This window comes from Dryobates pubescens, chromosome Z, assembly GCF_014839835.1.
Source record: "Dryobates pubescens isolate bDryPub1 chromosome Z, bDryPub1.pri, whole genome shotgun sequence".
NCBI lineage: Eukaryota > Metazoa > Chordata > Aves > Piciformes > Picidae > Dryobates > Dryobates pubescens.
In genome coordinates, this window is record NC_071657.1 from 45,038,497 (window position 1) to 45,060,280 (window position 21,784).

General features: G+C 42.0%; 1 protein-coding gene across 1 annotated transcript in view; it reads right to left on the bottom strand.

Moving 5' to 3' along the window:
• Nucleotides 1–7,292: 7,292 nt before the first annotated feature.
• TRPM6 (transient receptor potential cation channel subfamily M member 6) overlaps nt 7,293–21,784 on the bottom strand; it is a 110,028-nt gene continuing 95,536 nt past the window's right edge. Inside the window, exons 35-40 of the mRNA XM_054177767.1 lie at nt 19,238–19,524; nt 18,926–19,008; nt 18,189–18,394; nt 16,257–16,308; nt 10,524–10,630; nt 7,293–7,659 (exon numbers count right to left, since the gene is read on the bottom strand). Of these exons, the coding sequence (XP_054033742.1) occupies nt 7,538–7,659; nt 10,524–10,630; nt 16,257–16,308; nt 18,189–18,394; nt 18,926–19,008; nt 19,238–19,524 (857 nt within the window). The 3' untranslated portion in view covers nt 7,293–7,537. The remainder of the gene's footprint in view (nt 7,660–10,523; nt 10,631–16,256; nt 16,309–18,188; nt 18,395–18,925; nt 19,009–19,237; nt 19,525–21,784) is intronic.

Below are 21,784 nucleotides of genomic sequence, written 5' to 3' on the forward strand. Positions count from 1 at the left end.
GTCCAACTGCCCTGCAGTGAGCAGGGACACTTTCAACTAGATCAAGCTGCCTAGGGCCACATCAAGTCTGATCCTGAATGTCTCCAGGGATGGGACTTCAACCACATCCATGGCCAACCTGTTCCAGTGTCTCACCACCCTCACTGTAATGAATTTCTTTCTAATACCTAGTCTAAATCTACCTTCCTCAAACTTCAACCCATTCCCTCTTGTCTTTCCACAATCCCTTGTGAAAAGGCCCCTCTGGCTTTCTTGCAGGCCCCCTTCAAGGGACTGGAAGGCCACTATAAGGTCTCCCCAGCATCTTCTTTTCTCCAAGATGAACAGCCTCAACTCTCACAGCCTGTCTCCATAGGGGAGATCCTCTAGCCATCTGAACATCTTCATGGCCCTCCGATCATCTTCATGGCCCTCCTCTGGACCTGCTCCAACAGTCTGATGTCCTTATGCTGGGGGGGCAACAGAACTGGACACAGCACTTTAGGTGAGTCTTCTAAGAGCAGAATAGAGGGGGAGAATCACCTCCCTGGTTCTACTGGTAACACTTTTGATACAGCCCAGGATAGTGCTGGCCTTCTGGGCTGCAAGCAGACATTGCCAGCTTTTATTGAATTTTTCATCAAATGCCCTTCCCAAGTCCTTCTCCTCGAGGCTGCTCTCAAGCCACTCCTCTCTCAGCCTGTATTTGTGCTTGTGTCCGAACTCAAGTACAGGACCTTGCACTTGTTCAAGTGAGATCAGCTCTTGGTTTGATTTAGGTTAAGCCTGAGTTTAATCTCAGCATTTATATTATGCTTACATTTCATCTCAGCTGACAGCCATTCTTTGCATTGTGGAAGGTGAATATACAAAGCTGTACGAAACTAGCTACTAATCAAAGGTGCTCTGCAGAGGTTATCTGAAACTGACTAAGCACCTATTTTACTGAGTGGAATATTACAGTCTGATTAAATTTCACTCTCCAGTGTACTGTGAGGTTAAAGCTCACTGTTGATTTCATGGGATCATATATGTTCATCCACATAGCCTCATTTGCCTCAATTAGAGAGGCAAAAAGCCCATTTAGAGCTTAGACTGGCCACTGCTGTGAAGGACAACAAAAAATCCTTCTACAAATCTATCAATAGCAAGAGGAGGGACAAGGACAACCTCCACTCCTTGGTGGACATAGAGGGGAACATAGTAACAAAAGATGAAGAAAAGGAAGAGGTACTTAACACCTTCTTTACCTCAATTTTTAATAGCAGGACAAGCTGTCTTCTGGACAACTGGCCTCCTGAGCTGGCAGATGGAGTCAGAGAGCAGTAGAGTTCCCCTGTGATGCAGGAAGCAGTTAGAGACCCCCTTAGCCACTTGGATCCCCAGAAGTCCATGAGACTGGATGGGATCCATCGTAGGGTGCTGAGAGAGCTGGCAGATGAGCTGGCCAAGCCTCTCTCCATCATTTTTCAGCAGTCCTGGCTCACTGGAGAGGTCCCCCATGACTGGAAGCTGGCCAATGTGATGCCCATCCACAAGAAGGGCCTGTTGGATGAACCAGGGAATTCCAGACCTGTCAGCCTGACCTCAGTGCCAGGCAAGATTATGGAATAGGTCCTCTTGAGTGCAATCACACAGCACTTACAGGATGGCCAAGGGATCAGGCCCAGCCAGCATGGACTTAGGAAGGGCAGATTCTGCCTGACCAACCTGATCTCCTTCTATGATCAGGTGACCTGACATGGTGGATGTGGGGAAGGCTGTGGATGTAGTCTACCTGGACTTCAGCAAGGCCTTTGACACTGTCCCCCACACCAAACTCCTGACCAAGCTGTAAGACCATGGCTTGGACAGCAGCACTCTGCATTGGATTAGGAACTGGCTGGAGGGCTGAGCCCAGAGAGTGGTGGTGAATGGTGCCACATCCGGCTGGCGGCCACTCACCAGTGGTGTCCCCCAGGGAGCAGTGCTGGGCCCCATCCTGTTCAATACTTTTATTGATGATCTGGACAATGGGATTGAGTTCATCATCAGTAAATTTGCAGATGACACCAAGCTGGGGGCAGGAGTTGATCTACTAGAGGGTAGGAGAGCTCTGTAGAGGGACCTTGACAGGCTGGACAGATGGGCAGAGTCCAACGGCATGAAGTTTAACGCATCACAGTGCTGGGTTCTACACATTGGCCACAGCAACCCCATGCAGTGCTACAGGCTGGGGTCAGAGTGGCTGGACAGTAGTCAGGCAGAAAGGGACTGGGGGGGTACTGGTTGACATCCAGCTGAACATGAGCCAGCAGTGTACTCAGGTGGCCAAGAAGGCTAATGGTATCCTGGCCTGTATCAGAAACAGTGTGGCCAGCAGCAGCAGGGAGGTCATTCTGCCCCTGGACTCAGCACTGGTTAGGCCACACCTTGAGTCCTGTGTCCAGTTCTGGGCCCCTCAGTTTAGGAAAGATGTTGAGTTGCTGGAACGTGTCCAGAGAAGGGCAACAAAGCTGGGGAAGGGTTTGGAACACAAGCCCTATGAGGAGAGGCTGAGGGAGCTGGGGTTGCTTAGCCTGGAGAAGAGGAGGCTCAGGGGTGACCTTATTGCTGTTTACAACTACCTGAAGGCAGGTTGTAACCAGCAGGGGGCTGGTCTCTTCTCCCAGGCAACCAGCACCAGAACAAGAGGACACAGTTTCAAGCTGTGCCAGGGGTGGTTTATGCTGGATGTTAGGAAGAAGTTCTTCCCAGAAAGAGTGACTGGCCATTGGAATGGGCTGCCCAGGGAGGTGGTGGAGTCACCATCCCTGGAGGTGTTTAGGAAGAGACTTGATGGGGTGCTTGGTGCCATGGTTTAGTTGATTAGATAGTACTGGATGATAGGATGGACTCGATTATCTCAAAGGTCTCTTCCAACCCGTTCTGTTCTGTTCTGTTCTGTTCTGTTCTGTTCTATTCTATTCTATTCATGTAACATGACAGTTTACTCATTTTCAGAGGTCCAATCAGCAGGGATGAAACAAGGGGAAGCCTCTTTTTTGTTTCATCATCAGGTGAGACACTTTCCTGTTGAACCTAGGCCACCTGGGATGCATGACACACACAAATGCCATGTTATAGTAGAGCCTGCCTCATGCTACAGACCACAGAAAAAAACAGGAGGAGAAAGGCTCAGGTGTCAGAGACTGCTGCGTCTCAACCTCCTTTCCTCTTCCTCCTGTCTATTCTCTCCCTTCTGTTTGTTCACCTCCTCCTCCATTTTGCAAGTTGTGGCTACGCTGGACTGCTTGCATATTGTCAAAATCCAAATTATTTGTTCAATGACAGCCTGAGAAATTGAAGGGTTTTGCCACCTACCTGAATTCCTGACACAAAGAACATGTCCATGTTCTTGTCTTTAGGCAACAAATTACTGCTTTTCTGCAGGACTTTTCTTGATTTTTCATCTTTAATCTTTAGAACATTGTCATAAGAGCAGCAACATCTAGATTGATACATGCTATTTTAAAAGATGAGTTTATTTGCTCTGTCCCTGAAAACAGAACTGATGCCAGGTAGGCAAATGTACAGAGCATCACATCTGTTTACACACTCTTCAATATCATAGAGTAAAATCACTTTTGTTTGCTATTAGTTTGAAATTTTTCTTTTCCTGCAAAAGTTAACACAAATTAGGATATCAAACTTTCTCCCAGAATAATTAGAGACACAGCAAATACAGTAAAGCTGAACAGTAGTAACAGATCTTGTAAAAGATCCAACAACAAGGAAAAGTAGTGACAGTTCTGGTGTGATCAGAGCTAATGTGAAGGCCTGGATTTCTCCAGATTGGCTTCTCTTTACTTCTAATATCACATTTTCAAGCCAAAAGTGAGTGCCATCAACATCCTTTGAAGACAGAACAGATAAAAGGTAGCTGATGCAACTCATTTGACAATGAAGTCAAAGGAAAGCCGTTAGTCTCTATCAGAAGCTTGTTTGCACCAGTGGCTTTACAGGCTTTCCAAATCACAGATCTAGAATTAGAGTGAAAAATTAGGCTATCATAATAAGGTGATAATATTTATTTTCTTAAATAAGTAATGTTGATTTGGTTTACTAGCTACCAAGTTTTCTATGAATTGAGCATGCACCTCAACTCAAACAAACAAACAAAACCCCACAACCAGAAGTTATTTAACATCTAATAAATATCTGATAAATAAAAGATCTAATAAAGTATCTACATTCTGCTTCTGTAAAGAGACATTTTTACATATGTGCAGATGAAGAAATATTCTTTCTGCAAGCATATTGACCATAAGAATAGCAACTAATGGTGATACACCATTAAAACATGAGCTGGAAACCAGATGATGAATATAGAATAAATAATTTTATTATCTGGAGATTAGAAATAAAAGTAACTGCATTATTTCTGTGTCTTACTTTCACCTGTTTCCCCTACTGCTTGAAACCATATTATTTCTTTCTACACATATCAAGAACAGAAACATTTTGAAAATCTGTTTTTATTGTTTTGAAGCAGAAAGAAATAGATTGACAAAATCACAATACAAATTCATTTCTAGAAAATATACATATAATATCCCCTCTGTATTTATTGTACTAACAATAAATGCACAACCATGGAAAAAAAATAAAAAAACCTTCCTGAGAATGAAGTTTGCAATTTCTGAGTATTTTTCATGTTTCTTATTTAAGCTACAACTCCAGTGCTGTATTTGCCAGAAACACATTTTACTTTAAGTAATCTCAACTGAATTCTTAAGTACGCTTCTTTTAAGCTCATATTAAAATGTGAGCTTATAAATCATTTCAATTTTTGGTTTTGGTTGGTTGAGTTTTTTTCTTAACTTTGCTGCCTAACTTACATGAGCAAAGTAATCAAGACTTCTTTGTTTGGTTTGGTTTGGTTGGGTTTTTGTTTGTTGGATGGTTGGTTTGGGATTTTTTTTTTCTTTTGTGAATTCACCAGAAGTATGTTCTTTTAAGCAAAAACAAACGTTGAAACTAACAGTCGGAAAACCCTGTAGTTTGACAAACAAGATTTCCACTTCCACAGTAGTTGTTAAGCAGCTAGAGGAAGAACTCTGTCTTGCATAGCTTTTATTCCACATGCACCATAGTTTTGGTGTGGGGCTTACTGCTGTCCCCAGTAAAGATTCCTGGTTTTTTCTCATGTTTTCAGTGGGCATGAGCTTAAATTTGTGGTCAGTATTTAGACATCAAAAGGCAATTTAAAGAATTTACAAAGTTTGTGTTGAGAAAGACACCAAGGACTCAAAAGTTGTTGTTTTTTTAAACCATGTTATTTTCATTCTAATTTATTACTGAATTATGACAAATTTGGAGGGGAAGATACACAGTGGAATAGTTTCGAATATCTCCTTTTCTTGTTTCATCACCTTAATATTTCAGACCGATCAAAACTAAATATCAAATATTATATATCAACTATATTTTAATGCAGATTAGTATCTTGCAAGGATCCCAAATGTGGAGGGAAGGTACTATGTACCATAAGGGATATTAACAAGAAAGAATTAGATGAATCTACAGTGAGCTGTATACCATAATTCTCCCAACTATTACTATGAATGCAGAAACCGCTCAGTTCTGTGGCAACAGGAGGGTTTTCAAGTAAAGATCATCTAAGTATAACTTATGCACATCTTCAAAACTTAAAAAGAAGTAAAAGGAGCTCAGGCTCAACCTGGTGCAGAGAGTTCATTTTTTTGTGTCCAGTGTATATATGTTTAGAATTTATGGCAATGAATGAGGAAACCAACACTATCAGAGCACAACTTAAATTGCCATTGTCTTTAAAGACATATTTATGTATCATTAAACTCAACTGAATTTAAAGGCATACCAATAGTTAGAGATACTTTAGAGAAAGTTCCATCTTGAAAGTATACATGTATACACATAAGCCCATATCTCCCTAAAGCCAATCTTAAGATGATAATCACTGGAAGCAGAACTACTTTACAGCAAAGGGTTCAGATTCATTTGGTAGAAATGCAATTAGAAAATCTCTTTCACAGGCATGCCAAGCTTTCCAACATGCTTAATTGTTTCCCAAAAAAGCCAAAGGGAATTATGGTTTTTTGCTAAATGAATAGTATAATCTAATAGGACAAAAGTGGGTGTTTTCCACACAAATAGTTTTCTAAAACTTTTTTAAAGTATAAGAAGCATGAAGAATCTCTCCAAGATGCTCTCAGGAACTGAATGTATCTCAGCTGAACATAGCAATGTGATTACTTCAATGCCATAATCAATATAAAAAATGAGGATAATTCCTATTTTGTACATAGGCATTTTCTGAATATACCAAATAAATGATAAATTATAACAAATATCCCCCTTACACATTAAAATTTACTACCAGCTGTAGTGGCTCCTGGCTTGCATTTCATTGTTTAATAATTCTACTCACTACAAAAGAACACAGTTTAATGATAGATGTGATCTGTGCTATGACACTTGTTGTATTAGAGATATTTCTAGGGAGCACATAATATCAGTCTTTATTAAAAACAAACAAACAAACAAACATGCTGCACATTATATTTGTGTTTTGTGACCTTCTTCTGAAATCAGATGCATCAACAGAAACAGATGCAGATGCTGCAAAAGCATACATATAATTGTACCAGTTAGACAAAAGTTCTGCGTGCAGCCTGACATTGACAAGAAGAAGTTAAGTACCAAACAGAACATACAATTATTTGTGACTTCTAAAATCTTTGTTTCCAACTGCAACTTTCATAAACTAAGATATTTCAAAGTAAGGCAGGTCTTGGTGAAAAGATGGATTTTTGTTTGGATTAAAGTTCACTGATTTATCAATTTCATCATCCCCAAATGAGAAAAGTCTATGATTCTTGTAGGCCAAATAATCTAACCCTTCATTGTTCAGCTGGTTTTTGGTATGTGAAAAAATAACAAGATGAAGCTCTCATAATATTTTCCAGTCTACCTGATGTATCAGTGACTATTGTTTAAACCACTACTTCATTATTCATCTGTTTGCCTCTATATAAAAATCAAGAAAAAAAGAAAAAGGTATTATTTCTGCAACTTCCTGGAGAGCCTCCTATGCCCAAGGAACAGTGAGCATGCAGCTGAGTGAGCTCTGCCTCTGAAAATGAGTAATTTTCAAGTGTGTGTACATTCAAGTTACTGAAGAGCAGAGAAACATAAAATCCTTCTCCTTTGAAAATACAATTGTCACAGTGATTTTCTCAAGAAAGCAGAGCCTGGAACCATAATCAACATTTAAACAAAAAAATAAAAGGGCAAAAAAGCACTGGTGGGACAGTTCATACAGCAAAGGAGTGACCTGCTCCTGTCATTCACTGAACTGTATGAGAAAGACCTGCAGAAGAGCATGGAAGGAGAGCAAATAAAGGCAATGTGTTTTATTTCTTGGCTATACAGCCTGTCAAAGGCAGATGCTGCACTCAGACACTTGCATTTTGCTCTTTCAGACTGACCCATGGCTCTGATGAAAGGAACAGTTTTCAGGCATGTAAACACATGGGCTCTGCTCACAGTCACTGCTTCACAGCTGTGTGTCATACTCCGAAAGCTCATCTGTATCATCAGCTCCTCTGGTGCTCGTCTCCATTTCTGTTTTGAAGGCTGGACTGACCCTTTCCAGTGTGCAGTCATTTCGTCTCAAATCTATAGCAAGAAAATAATTTTAATAATAAAGTAAGTGTCTGAAAAGCACCCCAGGCAGTGTCCAATCCAGAGACTGGTGGCAGTCTATCAGATGTTTCCAGAAGGAAGAAAATGAGCAGTGGGGCAAATCAGAGATAAATGTGTAAGAGCCCTGGAGGGACTCAAAATCGTGTAAGCTGATATGAATGAACCTTCCCTGATTGCATTCATTCAACTCATTTTCCCCTTTATTATCTCTAGCTGCCACAGACAAAATCAAAACTAGTAACACTGTTTCAGAATAACAGAGCAACATTACTCCATGTAGGCACTGGAAGAAAAGGCACTCTCACTGCAAGTTTGGGACCCTCACTACAAGAAAGACACTGAAGTACTGGGGAGAGTCCAGAGAAGGGCAAGGAAGATGGTAAAGGCACTAAAGAACATGTCTTACAGGGGCAGCTGAGGGAACCGAGTCTTAGTCTGGAGAAAAGGAGGCTGAGGTGAGACCTCACTGATCTCTACAAATACCTGAAAGCAGGTTGTAGAGTGGTGAGGGTTGGTCTTTTCACCCTAGTAACAAGTTATAGGATGAGAGAAAACGGTCTTAAGTTGTACCAGGGGAGGCTTAGATTTGATATCAGAATAAACTTTACTGGAAGGGTTATCAAACGCTGGAATAGTCTTCCCAGGAAAGTGGTCGAATTATCATCCCTGGAGGTGTTTAAAAGATGTTTAGTAGTGAAGCTAAGGGACACGATTCCCTTGGTAAACTTGGTAGAGTTAGATAATGACTGAACTCAATGATCTTAAAGGTCTTTTCCAACCAAAAGGATTCTATGAAAGTCTTCCCCTAGAAAACAAAAGAAAAAAGAAGGAAAAAAAAAGAGAGGAAAAAAAAAAAAAGAAAGAAGAAGAAAAAGAACATAACAGGCAGGTGCAAATTCATGCAGAAAACAATCTGGTTTGGCTTTGAACCCTTTAAATGTGCCCCGCATCAAACAGAATCACATTCTATCAAATCCAACACAAACAACAGGCAATCCAATTAAGCCAAAGTAAGAGCTGTAGTGTACAGGACAGTCTCTCAAGAAACAGGAAATGTCCCACAGTATCACAGTATATCTAAGGTTGGAAGAGACCCCAAGGATCATCGAGTCCAACCTGTCTCCACAGACCTCATGACTAGACCATGGCACCAAGTGCCACGTCCAATCTCCTCTTGAACACCTCCAGGGACGGTGACTCCACCACCTCTCTGGGCAGCACATTCCAATGACGAACGACTCACTCAGTGAAGAACTTTCTCCTCACTTTGAGCCTAAACCTCCCCTGGCACAGCTTGAGACTCTGTCCCCTTGTTCTGGTGCTGGTTGCCTGGGAGAAGAGACCAACCCCTTCCTGGCTACAACCACCTTTCAGGTAGTTGTAGAGGGCAATGAGGTCACCCCTGATCCTTCTCTTCTCCAGGCTAAACAATCCCAGCTCCCTCAGCCTCTCCTCATAGGGCTTGTGCTCAAGGCCTCTCCCCAGCCTTGTTGCCCTTCTCTGGACACGTTCAAGTGTCTCGATGTCCTTCCTAAACTGAGGGGCCCAGAAGTGGACACAGGACTCAAGGTGTGGCCTAACCAATGCAGAGTACAGGGGAATAATGTCTTCCCTGCTCCTGCTGGCCACACTATTCCTAATACAGGCCAGGATGCCATTGGCCCTCTTGGCCACCTGGGCACACTGCTTGCTCATGTTTAGGCGGGTGTCAATCAGCACCCCCAGGTCCCTCTCTGTTTGGGAGCTCTCCAGCCACTCCGACCCCAGCCTGTAGCTCTGCATGGGGTTGCTGTGGCCAAAGTGCAGCACCTGGCACTTGGACTTGTTAAATGCCATGCCATTAGACTCTGCCCATCTGTCAGTTGGTCGAGGTCCTTCTGCAGAACCCTTCTACCCTCTAACTGACCAACATCTGTTCCTAACTTGCTGTCATTTGCAAACTTGCTGATGACTGTCTCAACCCCCTCATCCAGATCATCAATGAAGATGTTCAAGAGGACGGGGCCCAGCACTGATCCCTGGGTGACACCACTGGTGACTGGCCTCCAGGTGGATGTGGCACCATTCACCACCACTCTCTGGGCTCAGCCCTCCAGCCAGTTCCTAACCCAGCACAGAGTGTTGCGGTCCAAGCCACGAGCTGACAGCTTAGACAGCAGTTTACTGTGGGGGATGGTGTCAAAGGCCTTGCTGAAGTCCAGGTAGACTACATCCACAGGCCTCCCCACATCCACCAGATGGGTCACGTGATCATAGAAGGAGATCAGGTTGGAGAAGCAGGACCTGCCCTTCCTAAATCCACATCGGCTGGACCTGAGCCCTTGGCCCTCCTTCAAGTGCGCAGTTATTGCCGCCAGGATAATCTGCTCCATCACTTTCCCTGGCACTGAGGTCAGGCTGACTGGCCTGGAGTTTCCAGGCTCCTCCATCCGACCCTTCTTGTGGATGGGGACCATGAGTCCCCTGCAAATATATAGCAAATTTTTAGATTGTTACTCTCTAATTCTAAAAAGTATTGCTCATATTATCTGTACTAATGACCCTGGAAATAAGTGAGCTACTATTTTGCAAAGCAAGGAAAACAGTTAAATGGGTAGAAGATTTTGTGTTGAATGCTAACATCAGTTTGATAGGCTGCAATCATTAAATGGCTGCTGGGAAAAAGAACGAGGTAAAAGAGCAATATTCTCATATCTGCCTTAGCACAGAGTCAAAGTGCCTGCCAAAATCTTTCAGCTCAACAGGATTTTGCTTGTATTTACATCACACCCAGGCCTTTACTTCCTTGCACTTAATAGGGTATACATAGATTAAAAATTAATCTTTATTTTTCATACCAGGAAGTTTCAGCCTCCTGCAGCAAGAGTTACAACGATGTTTTGTGATGAAGTTTCTTATTGCACCTTCTCCTAGGTTTGCTGGTCCAAATACCATCTTTCCAGATCTAAAATAAATATTATTAAATAACCGATTAACTCAAAATAAAGCAATTGTAGGGGAGTGAGATGATGGAGTTTTTAACTTTTTAAATCAGAGAAAAGTTAGTCTGTGGTATAAAGATAATTAAAGCTTAGCAAACATCACAAATTTCTTAGCTCTGGGACAAAAGAAACCTGCCAGTTCTGGTAATTAGAATAGAATAGAATAGAATAGAATAGAATAGAATAGAATAGAATAGAATAGAATAGAATAGAATAGAATAGAATAGAATAGAATAGAATAGAGTAAACCAGGCTGGAAGAGACCTTCAAGATCATCACATCCAACCCATCATCCTTACATATACCACACACTACTTGTTTTTCCAGCTGCAACTCAGAAGTGCTCTAATGTGATACAGACAAACCCAGCAGTTGCTACTAAAACGCTGAAAAGACATTTGGGCATAGTGACATTTAGACAACATATGCCAAAATCTGAGTGACTCCATAGCAGCCGTTGCTCGTTCTCATCAAGCAAATGGTTTGGTCCCAGTTTTGATGAGACAAGCTCTGGGAACAAACAAACCAGAGCTAGCAAGGATTTAATTTTACTTTAGAACCAAAAGCCAAAAGCAAGCTGAGTGCTACTCACATCAATATGCAGCAGAAGAAAACAACAACCAAGTACAGCACTAAATTTTTCTGGCTTCATCCTATGCTCATTTTCATGCATCTGCATGCTGTCCAATTCAGCAATTTTACCACGGGATCCATTTGCAGAAGTGCATTGCATATTCTGAATGAAGCTGACACAATTACTAAGAGAAGCAAGCCACACCCACACATGCATTGTGAATACCACATAGTTATGACCAGCATTCATTAATTTTAATAGTGCTCAACAATTATTCTCAAGGATTTAACTGACATTCTAGGTATCACAGAACACAGCACACAAGAAACGCTTCCAAAGACACTTCATGAATGCTAGAATTTTAATAGAATGCAGAGTGAAGACAACACATTTTAAATCTGAAATCAATTATAGCTCAGACAAGCTATGGAAAAAGACTTTTACTCTCACAAATCTATCTGTAATCCACACTAACAAAACATACTCTCTTAAAAAAACCCCAGCAACAGACTTTTCAACTAAGGCACTCTCCCTTTTCACACAGGAGAAAAGCAATGACTAGCCAAAACTACTATAGAAAAGTTAGTATCTCTCCAATTTCTGGCAACTCTAAAGGTCTTTGGGATCATCTGACAGACTCATCTAATCAGCCTTTACTGCGAATTAGTACATCAAATAAGGCAAGAAGTGAATTATAATTTAAAGGCTGCATGATGCTATATAGCCATTTCCATCCCTTGGTATAATCTGGCAAAATACAAGAACAGAAATATTTGCTTGGGCAGCCATAAAAATTTGAGAAGACAGTCACTAACTCCAAGGCAACAGAACCACTCTGATCAAAATGTTATTCCATGAAGTCTGCATTAAATAGCACAAGACAGACTGATAATTTCCTTGCATTGTTGGGCAATAAACAGGGATACTGTCTGCAACATATATGAAGTAATCCTTTCTCTCTCCCCATCATTCCTCATGTTCAAGAGGAATACCACATTTAGATTCGAGAAAAAAATATTTCAAGAATAATGAGGCACATTTACCAGTCCCACCAGACAGGAGTCTGGGGGTGGTAAGCTGGAGCCAATGGTGAAACCAGCAGCCCAGCTGAAGTGCATGTACACTAATACATGCAGCATGGGTAACAAACAAGGGGAGCTGGAAGCCTTGTTACAGTAGCAAAGTTGTGATGTAGTTGCCATCACAGAAACGTGGTGGGATGACTCACATGACTGGAGAACTGTAATTGATGGCTACAGGCTCTTCAGGAGCGACAGGTGAGGGAGAAAGGGTGGAGGGGTAGCCCTGCACATCAGGGAGAATCTAGACACCATGGAACTAGATATCAAGCATGATCAAGTTGAGTGCCTGTGGGTGAGAATTAGAGGGAAGACCAACAAGGCTGACATCCTGGTTGGAGTCTGTTAGAGACCACCCAACCAGGATGAAAAGTTGATGAATTATTCTATTGGCAGCTAGAGGCTGTCTCAGGATCACAAGACCTTGTTCTTATGGGAGATTTTAACCTGCCTGATATCTGCTGGGAACTCCATACAGCCAAGAGGAGGCAGTCTAGAAGGCTTTTAGAGTGTATGGAGGACAGCTTCTTATCACAGCTGCTGCGTGAGCCTACCAGGAGTAAGGCTTTGCTTGACCTTCTTTTTTCCAAGAGAAGGGCTGGTATGGGAGATGTGGTGGTTGGAGGCTGTCTGGGGTCCAGTGACCATGAGATAATTGAGTTTTCAATATGCAGTCAAGCTAAGAGGGGCAGCAACAAAACCTCTACTCTGGACTTCCAGAGGGTGGACTTCAGGTTACTTAAGGAACTAACTCAGAAGGTACCTTGGGAAACATCCCTTAGAAACAAAGGGATCCAGGAGAGCTGGAACTACTTCAAGAAAAAATTCTTGAAGGCACAGGAACAGGCTGTGCCAATGTGCTGGAAGATGAGCCAGGGCAGACAGACAGCCTGGATGGGCAATGAGTGAATTAAGGGGAAAAAAAGAGGGTGTGTCATCTTTGAAAGAAAAAATAGAGGAAAAAAATAGAGAGGCAAAAGCCCATTTAGAGCTTAGACTGGCCACTGCTGTGAAGGACAACAAAAAATCCTTCTACAAATATATCAATAGCAAGAGGAGGGACAATGACAACCTCCACTCCTTGGTGGACATGGAGGGGAACATAGTAACAAAAGATGAAGAAAAGGAAGAGGTACTTAACACCTTCTTTGCCTCAATTTTTAATAGCAGTACAGGCTGTCTTCTGGACAACTGGCCTCCTGAGCTCGCAGATGGAGTCAGGGAGCAGTATAGTTCCCCTGCGATGCAGGAGGAAGTAGTTAGAGAACATCTTAGCAACTTGGATCCCCACAAATCCATGGGACTGGATGGGATCCATCGTAGGGTGCTGAGAGAGCTGGCAGATGAGCTGGCCAAGCCTCTCTCCATCATTTTTCAGCAGTCCTGGCTCACTGGAGAGGTCCCCAATGACTGGAAGCTGGCCAGTGTGGTGCCCATCCACAAGAAGGGCCAGTTGGATGAGCCAGGGATTTATAGGCCTGTCAGCCTGACCTCAGTGCCAGGCAAGATTACGGAACAGGTCGTCTTGAGTGCAATCACACAGCACTTATAGGATGGCCAAGGGATCAGGCCCAGCCAGCATGGACTTAGGAAAGGCAGGTCCTGCCTGACCAACCTGATCTCCTTCTATGATCAGGTGACCCGCCTGGTGGATGTGGGGAGGCCTGTGGATGTAGTCTACCTGGACTTCAACAAGGCCTTTGACACTGTCCCCCACAACAACCTCCTGACCAAGCTGTCAGCCCATGGCTTGGACAGCAGCACTCTGCATTGGATTAGGAACTGGCTGGAGGGCCGAGCCCAGAGAGTGGGCACATCCAGCTGGCAGCCAGTCACTAGTGGTGTCCCCCAGGGAGCAGTGTTGGGCCCCATCCTGTTCAATATCTTTACTGATGATCTGGACGAGGGGATTGAGTCCATCATCAGATGACACCAAGTTGGGAGCAGGTATTGATCTGTTAGAGATTAGGAGAGCTCTGTAGAGGCACCTTGGCAGGCTGGACAGATGGGCAGCATCCAACGGCATGAGATTTAATGCATCTAAGTGCTGCGTTGTACACACTGGCCACAACAACCCCATGGCTGGGGTTGGAGTATCTGGAAAGCAGCCAGGCACAAAGGGACCTGGGAGCACTGGTTGACAGCCAGCTGAATATGAGCCTGCAGTGTACTCAGGTGGCCAAGAAGGCAAATAGCTTCCTGGCCTGTATCAGGAACAGTGTGGCCAGCAGCAGCAGGGAGGTCATTCTGCCCCTGGACTCAGCACTGGTTAGGCCGCACCTTGAGTGCTGTGTCCAGTTCTGGGCCCCTCAGTTTAGGAAAGATGTTGAGTTGCTGGAACGTGTCCAGAGAAGGGCAACAAAGCTGGGGAGGGGTTTGGAGCACAAGCCCTATGAGGAGAGGCTGAGGGAGCTGGGGTTGCTTAACCTGGAGAAGAGGAGGCTCAGAGGAGACCTTATTGCTGTCTACAACTACCTTAAGGGAGGTTGTAGCCAGGTGGGGGTTGGTCTCTTCTCCGTGGCATCCAGCACTATAACAAGAGGACATAGTTTCAAGCTGTGCCGGGGTGGTTTAGGCTGGGTGTTAGGAAGAAGTTCTAGCACCTCTGACTCTTCATGTTTGCAAAGAGATTTTTTGATGGCTAGCACTGTTTTTCTTATGTCTCTCAGAATGCCTAATGCATTGGTTCTTTCTAACTTGAAACTCAGCTCACCATTTTCCTTCTATCTGATCATGCACTGCAGACACTCTGCACCTAGTCTCTATGAAAGCACATGTACTTTGTTGTGAATTTGGCAAGCAATACGCACTAAAAAGTGCATCCAGAGTACTGTTTATGAGGCAATTCTTCCCAGCATTTGGGTGGTATGGTAGTCTGCAGTGACTGTACTGTGTCATGCACTTACTCCTCTACCTTGATTACTTCTGCTTTTGAAGGAAATATTTTCATTAACATTATTCATTAATGATTTGCTTCATCTCTTCATACATCCTATTCAATGCACATGGACAGATCTTCAATTGATGTTAATTATCTATGAACTCACACCAATTTACATCAGCTTAGGCTCTGAGATGTCACAGGATAAAGCATACTTTCCAAACAGTTCCGTTATTGGTATTGTATGTAAAACCAAGACACAATGCACTATCACAGAGCTAGAGGTCAATTTTTGCCATTAATAAGTCCATTTCAAGACAGTATGGAGAATGCATGAAAGAAAAGACTCATTACAGGACAACGACATGAGCTACTGAATCTTCTTTAAGCAAAACATAAATAATCTGCTATAAGTAGTAGCAGGATGGGAAAATGGCCATGGTTCTGACTTTAAATTTTGATGCATGAAAGCAGACTGCTACTTATGTGTAGGCTTTCGAGTTTTCCAACTTTTCATAGATGAGCTCTGAGACTGTAAGATGCAGTACACTTAAACACACCACTAGGAAGATGAAATATCCAGACGTCCTCTCCTTATCCTTCTTAAGCCCAATGGCTCATATGACTCATAGTCCATGAAACAGTGCTCCATGAACCAGGGGAATCTGGTCTGACACATTTAAGTTATTGAAGGCCTCCTTTGGTACACATTTGTGAAGAGACTTACAGGGTCTTCTGTCTCCCATTTGTGTTCTCCCTCTGCATAGCCCTGGAAAAACCCTGTGCTCCCTGCACAGCAACACAGATTCTCCCCACCTTTCTTACATCATTCACCACATGTTGGGAGCTATGACACTTATAGACCCCAAGTCCACAGCCCTCCAAAGCACAGCTGAGAATGTAGTTTTTCTGTTGCCATAACACCTTCATTTAACTCAAATGCCATGTGAAAAGTAATTAAAACTCTCAAACAAAACATTAAAAAATAACCTAAATCTATGGACAATTGGCAAAATATCTGAAGTGAATTATAATTACATCAGAAAGAAACCTACTTTTTGTCTTCAGGTTTGATCACAGATGGATCCGTAAGATTTTCCCCAACACCTACAACAAAATCAACAGTGTGTGTTACAAAGATAGGTAGCTACAATTTCATAATCTGGACTTAAAAATTACTAAATATCTTTGAAGATGATAAAGTAACACAGTTAAAGTGGTTGTGAGTTGAAAAGAAAATGTTGGGAGTATAAAAATCTGTTAAACATTGGCAAACTATACTGCAGAGTTCTTATCAGAGTCTTGGCTTCATCTGCTTTGAAGTTTATTTCTATGTAGACAGAAAGCTTATGCAAACACAGAAATTCAACTACAAAAAATGTGACCAACCATAAGACTGCTATTGTAACTGGAGTAAAGATATGGATCTTACTGGTATCAATAGCTCTACCCTCAGATGCATCTTCTCTTCAAGATAACAAACACAAACACAACAAGCCACAACTGCATAATTTGCAAATGGTTAGGTGTGTTATCTCATTTTTCTTCTGGGCAGTCACAGGTACATATTAAATAAATAATTTCATTTCAATACTTGAATGCTGATACCTACATTGCCATTTTCTCCAAACTAATGAGGTAGTACCATTGTACCAAAAAAGTTCTCTTTTTTTTTTTCACTATCTGAGGAAATTGTTGTGCTTTCATATAAAGGGAAAAAAAATCTATGACCATATGACATGCAACTATTTTTATTTCAATAGGCCACTGATCATAAATACATATTCTGCAAACTAAACCAGTAGAATACGGAAATACCTTATTGTGACTGAAACACTCCCAAAATGCAATGCTCCTTAATGAAGATCATTTTGCTTGATGTAAATTAGACAATATGTGGTGTGTATGTGTGTGGAGCTGGTGCTGGTATTACACAGTAGACTATGATATAGATGAATTCTATCAAAGCAAGAGGGGCAGCCCTTGCACTTTTCCAGAACTACAGATTAGAGAACAAGACAAACACAAGCCCAAAACTAAAGCAGATTTCAGATTGTTTGATGAGATTTACACAGATTGTTAAAACTCTCCATCTTTGAGCCAACACAGTTGGTCTAGAACTGTCAAGAGATGTACAATAAACCAAAGCAAACATCAGACAAATTCTCATAGGCGATGGTGAAGACAACCTTACTCTCTCTGTATTTTTTTTCTCACGTGCAGCTAAAACCAAATGAAGGCAAGGAAGTAATCACAGGTCTATTTTGCACAACAAGCATGCATTTTTGTAATTCACAACTTCTGAATACTGTAAAATGTAAATATGTTAAGTCTCTGTCTACTCATACACATTTCCCTTGACAGAAATGACATACAACAGTATTTATACTGTTTGATGGGCGATGAGCATCTTCTGAACACTGTCAGCCATGTTATCTCTTTAAAATATACTGTGCTACCACTTAGACATGTACAATAAAGTGATCACATGCTCCTTAAAGGAGTAACCAGGCTTTGTGAACAGCATTCAGGCTTGCAGCTTATATATACTGCCTACTGATTTATTAATATGAAAAATAAAGAAATACAGATGGCAGCACATTCTTCTGACAGGTATGCACATACATAAAATGTGCATTTATACATAGGTACCCTTAAATCTCTGTATTATTAATATATCTGAATAAAAATACCTTAACTATGGAGTGTATTTTTGGAGCTGGCTGAAATGTTCCCGCACAATTCATCTGCCTGCTCCTTTGCCCATTCAGGCTAGATGTATTTGAAGTAAAATTATTTTCCCATTACACCTACATTAACCTGTGATTGATCTATAACCTAATGATTTTTGTGGACACTCATTTCTCAGTGCAGGGCTTTCTTGGCTTTGCCAATACGTAAATGAGAACAGAATTCGGTATTAAATTATCTTTTGAGGTAATTATTTCTCATTGGGTTTCAAATAGTGATACCACACTAGCAATCACCTTGCAAATCCAGGACAAGGAGTTCCCCACGGGTGTGTACATAGGTCCAATGAGAGAAGGCTAGCATCAGTTCTTCAAGCAAGCTGCTGGGACTAATCTCATCTCCATTGTTGTTGTTGTACTTCCGAAACTCTCCAGTCATGTACTTCTCAATGGTCAGCCACTGGTTCGCTGAATGGCAGTAGATAAGCAAAACTTCCAGGAACCTGTAGATAAAAATGCTGTCTGTCAGGAGCCTGCAGAGTAATGAACATCCTCAGTCAGTACACAGTCTTACACAAAGCAAATACAACAAAAGGAGGATACATCTTCCCTAGCTTGAGCATTTTGAACAGCAGGATGTACCAAATAGAAGACAGCACAAAGGCATTGTTGGTTTCATAACTCTCAAAACAAAGCACTTGATCAGAAAGTATAATTTATGGACAAACAACATAATCTGATTTACTCCGGACCATAAATGAGCTGCATCAAATTGTCTCATGTTAGTTGCACATAAGGCAATTCTTACTTGAGTCTAAGGAACAGCATTATGAAGAAGTCGATTTTGCTATCACAGGTAGCCATAAAGACAAAGTTCAAAGCTGCCTACCCTTCCTCTCAAAAAGTTAACTATCATTAGACTGTCTAAGCAGCAGCTACTTCAACCCACTATAGGAAAGAAGGTGGCACTAGACCTGGGACACAGCTGGAAAGAGAAACCTTTGGCACCTAATACTTAAAAGGAGTGGGTTTACCTTGGAGTATAGGGGATAGTATGAGGCTTCACTTGATTGAAGGTATAGATTAACTTCTGGGCAGCCCTTTGCTGTTGGATCTCCTGAAGAAATTATTGTTACAAAGATCACTTTCATTTTCATGAAGAGAGGTTTTGTGAATTTGTCAAAACAAATATACACACTGTTTATAAATGAGAGGCATACCTTCCTTAAAACCTTTTTGCTTTCCAAAAGATAACATCAAACCACACATCAACTATGCTAAATATGTTCACATGTATGCAGTGTAATGTTTAAGGCACATCACTGTGCCTTCAGATTTGTACTCACCCTCAGGCAAAGATGTAACACTGTGCCATCATGAAAGATCTTTTGCCAAGTCTGAACAACCTCTGGCAGAAAAGACTTCACTATAAATACTTGTCCCAGCTTCAGCACGTTATTCTCAGACCAAGTACAAATCACCTTCATGGCCCTTCGTAGACCACCGTCCATCTCCTCCTGTGACAAGACCTGGATCATTGCAGCCATACCACGCTGGGACCAGGAAGACATGCTTTCAGAAAGGTTCATAGGTGAACTTTCTTCTAGACGATAGACCGTGACTTCCTCTCCAGCTTAGATAAAAGGAATTTTTGTTAGCAGAAGTTAACCATTGCAGAAACAAAAGAGAAATGCATTTTGATTTCATGTCTTATAACATTCCATTTTACACACCCTTATAAGCTGAGAGCATTTTTATCATCACTTTTCATCTGTGTGAAAACCTTCCCAGCCTAAACTTAGAGCATGTAGTAAACCAGTCTCATTTACCACAGTTTTTAAAAATACTTAAAAATCACTGAACTTTTAAAGTATTTATTTTTACAGGGTTACCATGTATGAATTTTAAATATTCTTAGTGTGGCTCCCTCTGCGTACTTATGTAGTAGGGTCATTTTCAACAAGACTTGCTTTAAGTTAATCAAGATCCATGAAACATTTGCATTATTTTCCATGTAACAGTGTTTAACCACCACAACAACAACAAACAAGCCACACACAACTTACAATTATTATGAACCACAAAATTAAAGGGCTGGAGAGCACCACCTTTTTACATAGACTACCAATCTGTTTCAGAAGTGGTGACTTGGTCATGATGAGTGTGGGAAATTAGACTATAAAGGACATGACTGTCTTTGGAGAAGGAATCCTAGGAGAACAAGCTAAAGCAAATTAGCAGCAGCTCATGTCCTGGATGGGCATACACCTTACTGGGTGAAAAACTGGCAAGATGGCCAGGCCCAAAAAGTTCTGGTGAATGAAGATAAATTCAAACATGAGCCAGCAGTGTGCCCAGGTGGCTCAGAAAGCCAACAGCATCCTGGCATGTATCAGGAATAGTGTGACCAGCCGAAATAGGGAGGTGGTCATGCCCCTGTACTCATCACTGATGAGGCCACACCTCAAATACTGGGCTCAGTTTTGGGCCCCTCACTACAAGAAAGACACGCAATTGCTGGAGCATGTCCAGAGAAGGGTCTAAAGAATAAATCTTACGAAGAGCACCTGAGAGAACTCAGATTGTTTAGTCTGGAGAAGAGAATGCAGAGGGCAGACCTCATCACCCTCTACAACTAGCTTTCTGTTAGAATACATAGAATACATAGAATAAACCAGGTTGGAAGAGACCTTCAAGATCATCGCGTCCAACCCATCAACCAATCCAACACCGCCCAAACAACTAACCAACGGCACCAAGCACCCCGTCACGTCTTCTCCTAAAAACCTCCAGTGATGGCGACTCCACCACCTCCCCAGGCAGCCCATTCCAATGTGCAATCACTGTTGCCATCATTTTAAACAGAAAAGTGGACCATTCTTTTACACCTGGATTTCCTTCTTGTAGCTCGTATATTTTGTAATACAAATTTCCAAGAAACAGGTTTTCACTGGCAAGTGCGATAACTAAACTGCAAAATGGCAAAACATGGCACAAGGAAGCATCAACTAGTAGATTTTCTCCTTGCTCCCAAGCCTACCTTCATGAGTAGATGCTTTACAGCTGCAGATGATGTCAAATATCACAATTGGCACACATTTTAATTTAAAATAAAGCAATGGTAAAGACCATGAATAAGATACTATAATGAGACATGTGTTTTAATCTTAATTCTTCATTTTATTGTCTTTTGACAGTTTATTACCTAGAAAGGTGTCTCCTGGGAGCTTCAAGATTAGGATGTTCGATATGTTCATAGGTATATTAATTATCTGCAGCAATATGGTAGAATAGAATAGAATAGAATAGAATAGAATAGAATAGAATAGAATAGAATAGAACAGAACAGAACAGAATAGAACAGAATAGACCAGGTTGGAAGAGACCTTCAAGATCATCGTGTCCAACCTATCATCCAACACTACCTAATTAACTAAACCATGCAACCAAGCACCCCATCAAGTCTCCTCCTGAACACCTCCAATGATGGCAACTCCACCACTTCGCTGGGCAGCCCATTCCAATGGGTAATCACTCTTTCTGTGTAGAACTTCCTCCTAACCTCCAGCCTAAGCCTCCCCTGGTGCAGCTTGAGACTGTGTCCTCTTGTTCTGGTGCTGGTTGCCTGGGAGAAGAGACCAACCTCTGCCTGTCTACAACTTCCCTTAATGTAGTTGTAGAGAGCAATAAGGTCAACCCTGAGTCTTCTCCTCTCCAGGCTAACCAATCCCAGCTCCCTCAGCCTCTCCTCATAGGGCTTGCGTTCCAAGCCCCTCACCAACTTCATTACCCTTCTCTGGACTCGTTCCAGCAACTCAACATCCTTCCTAAACTGAGGGGCCCAGAACTGGACACAGTACTCAAGGTGCGGCCTAACCAGTGCAGTGTACAGG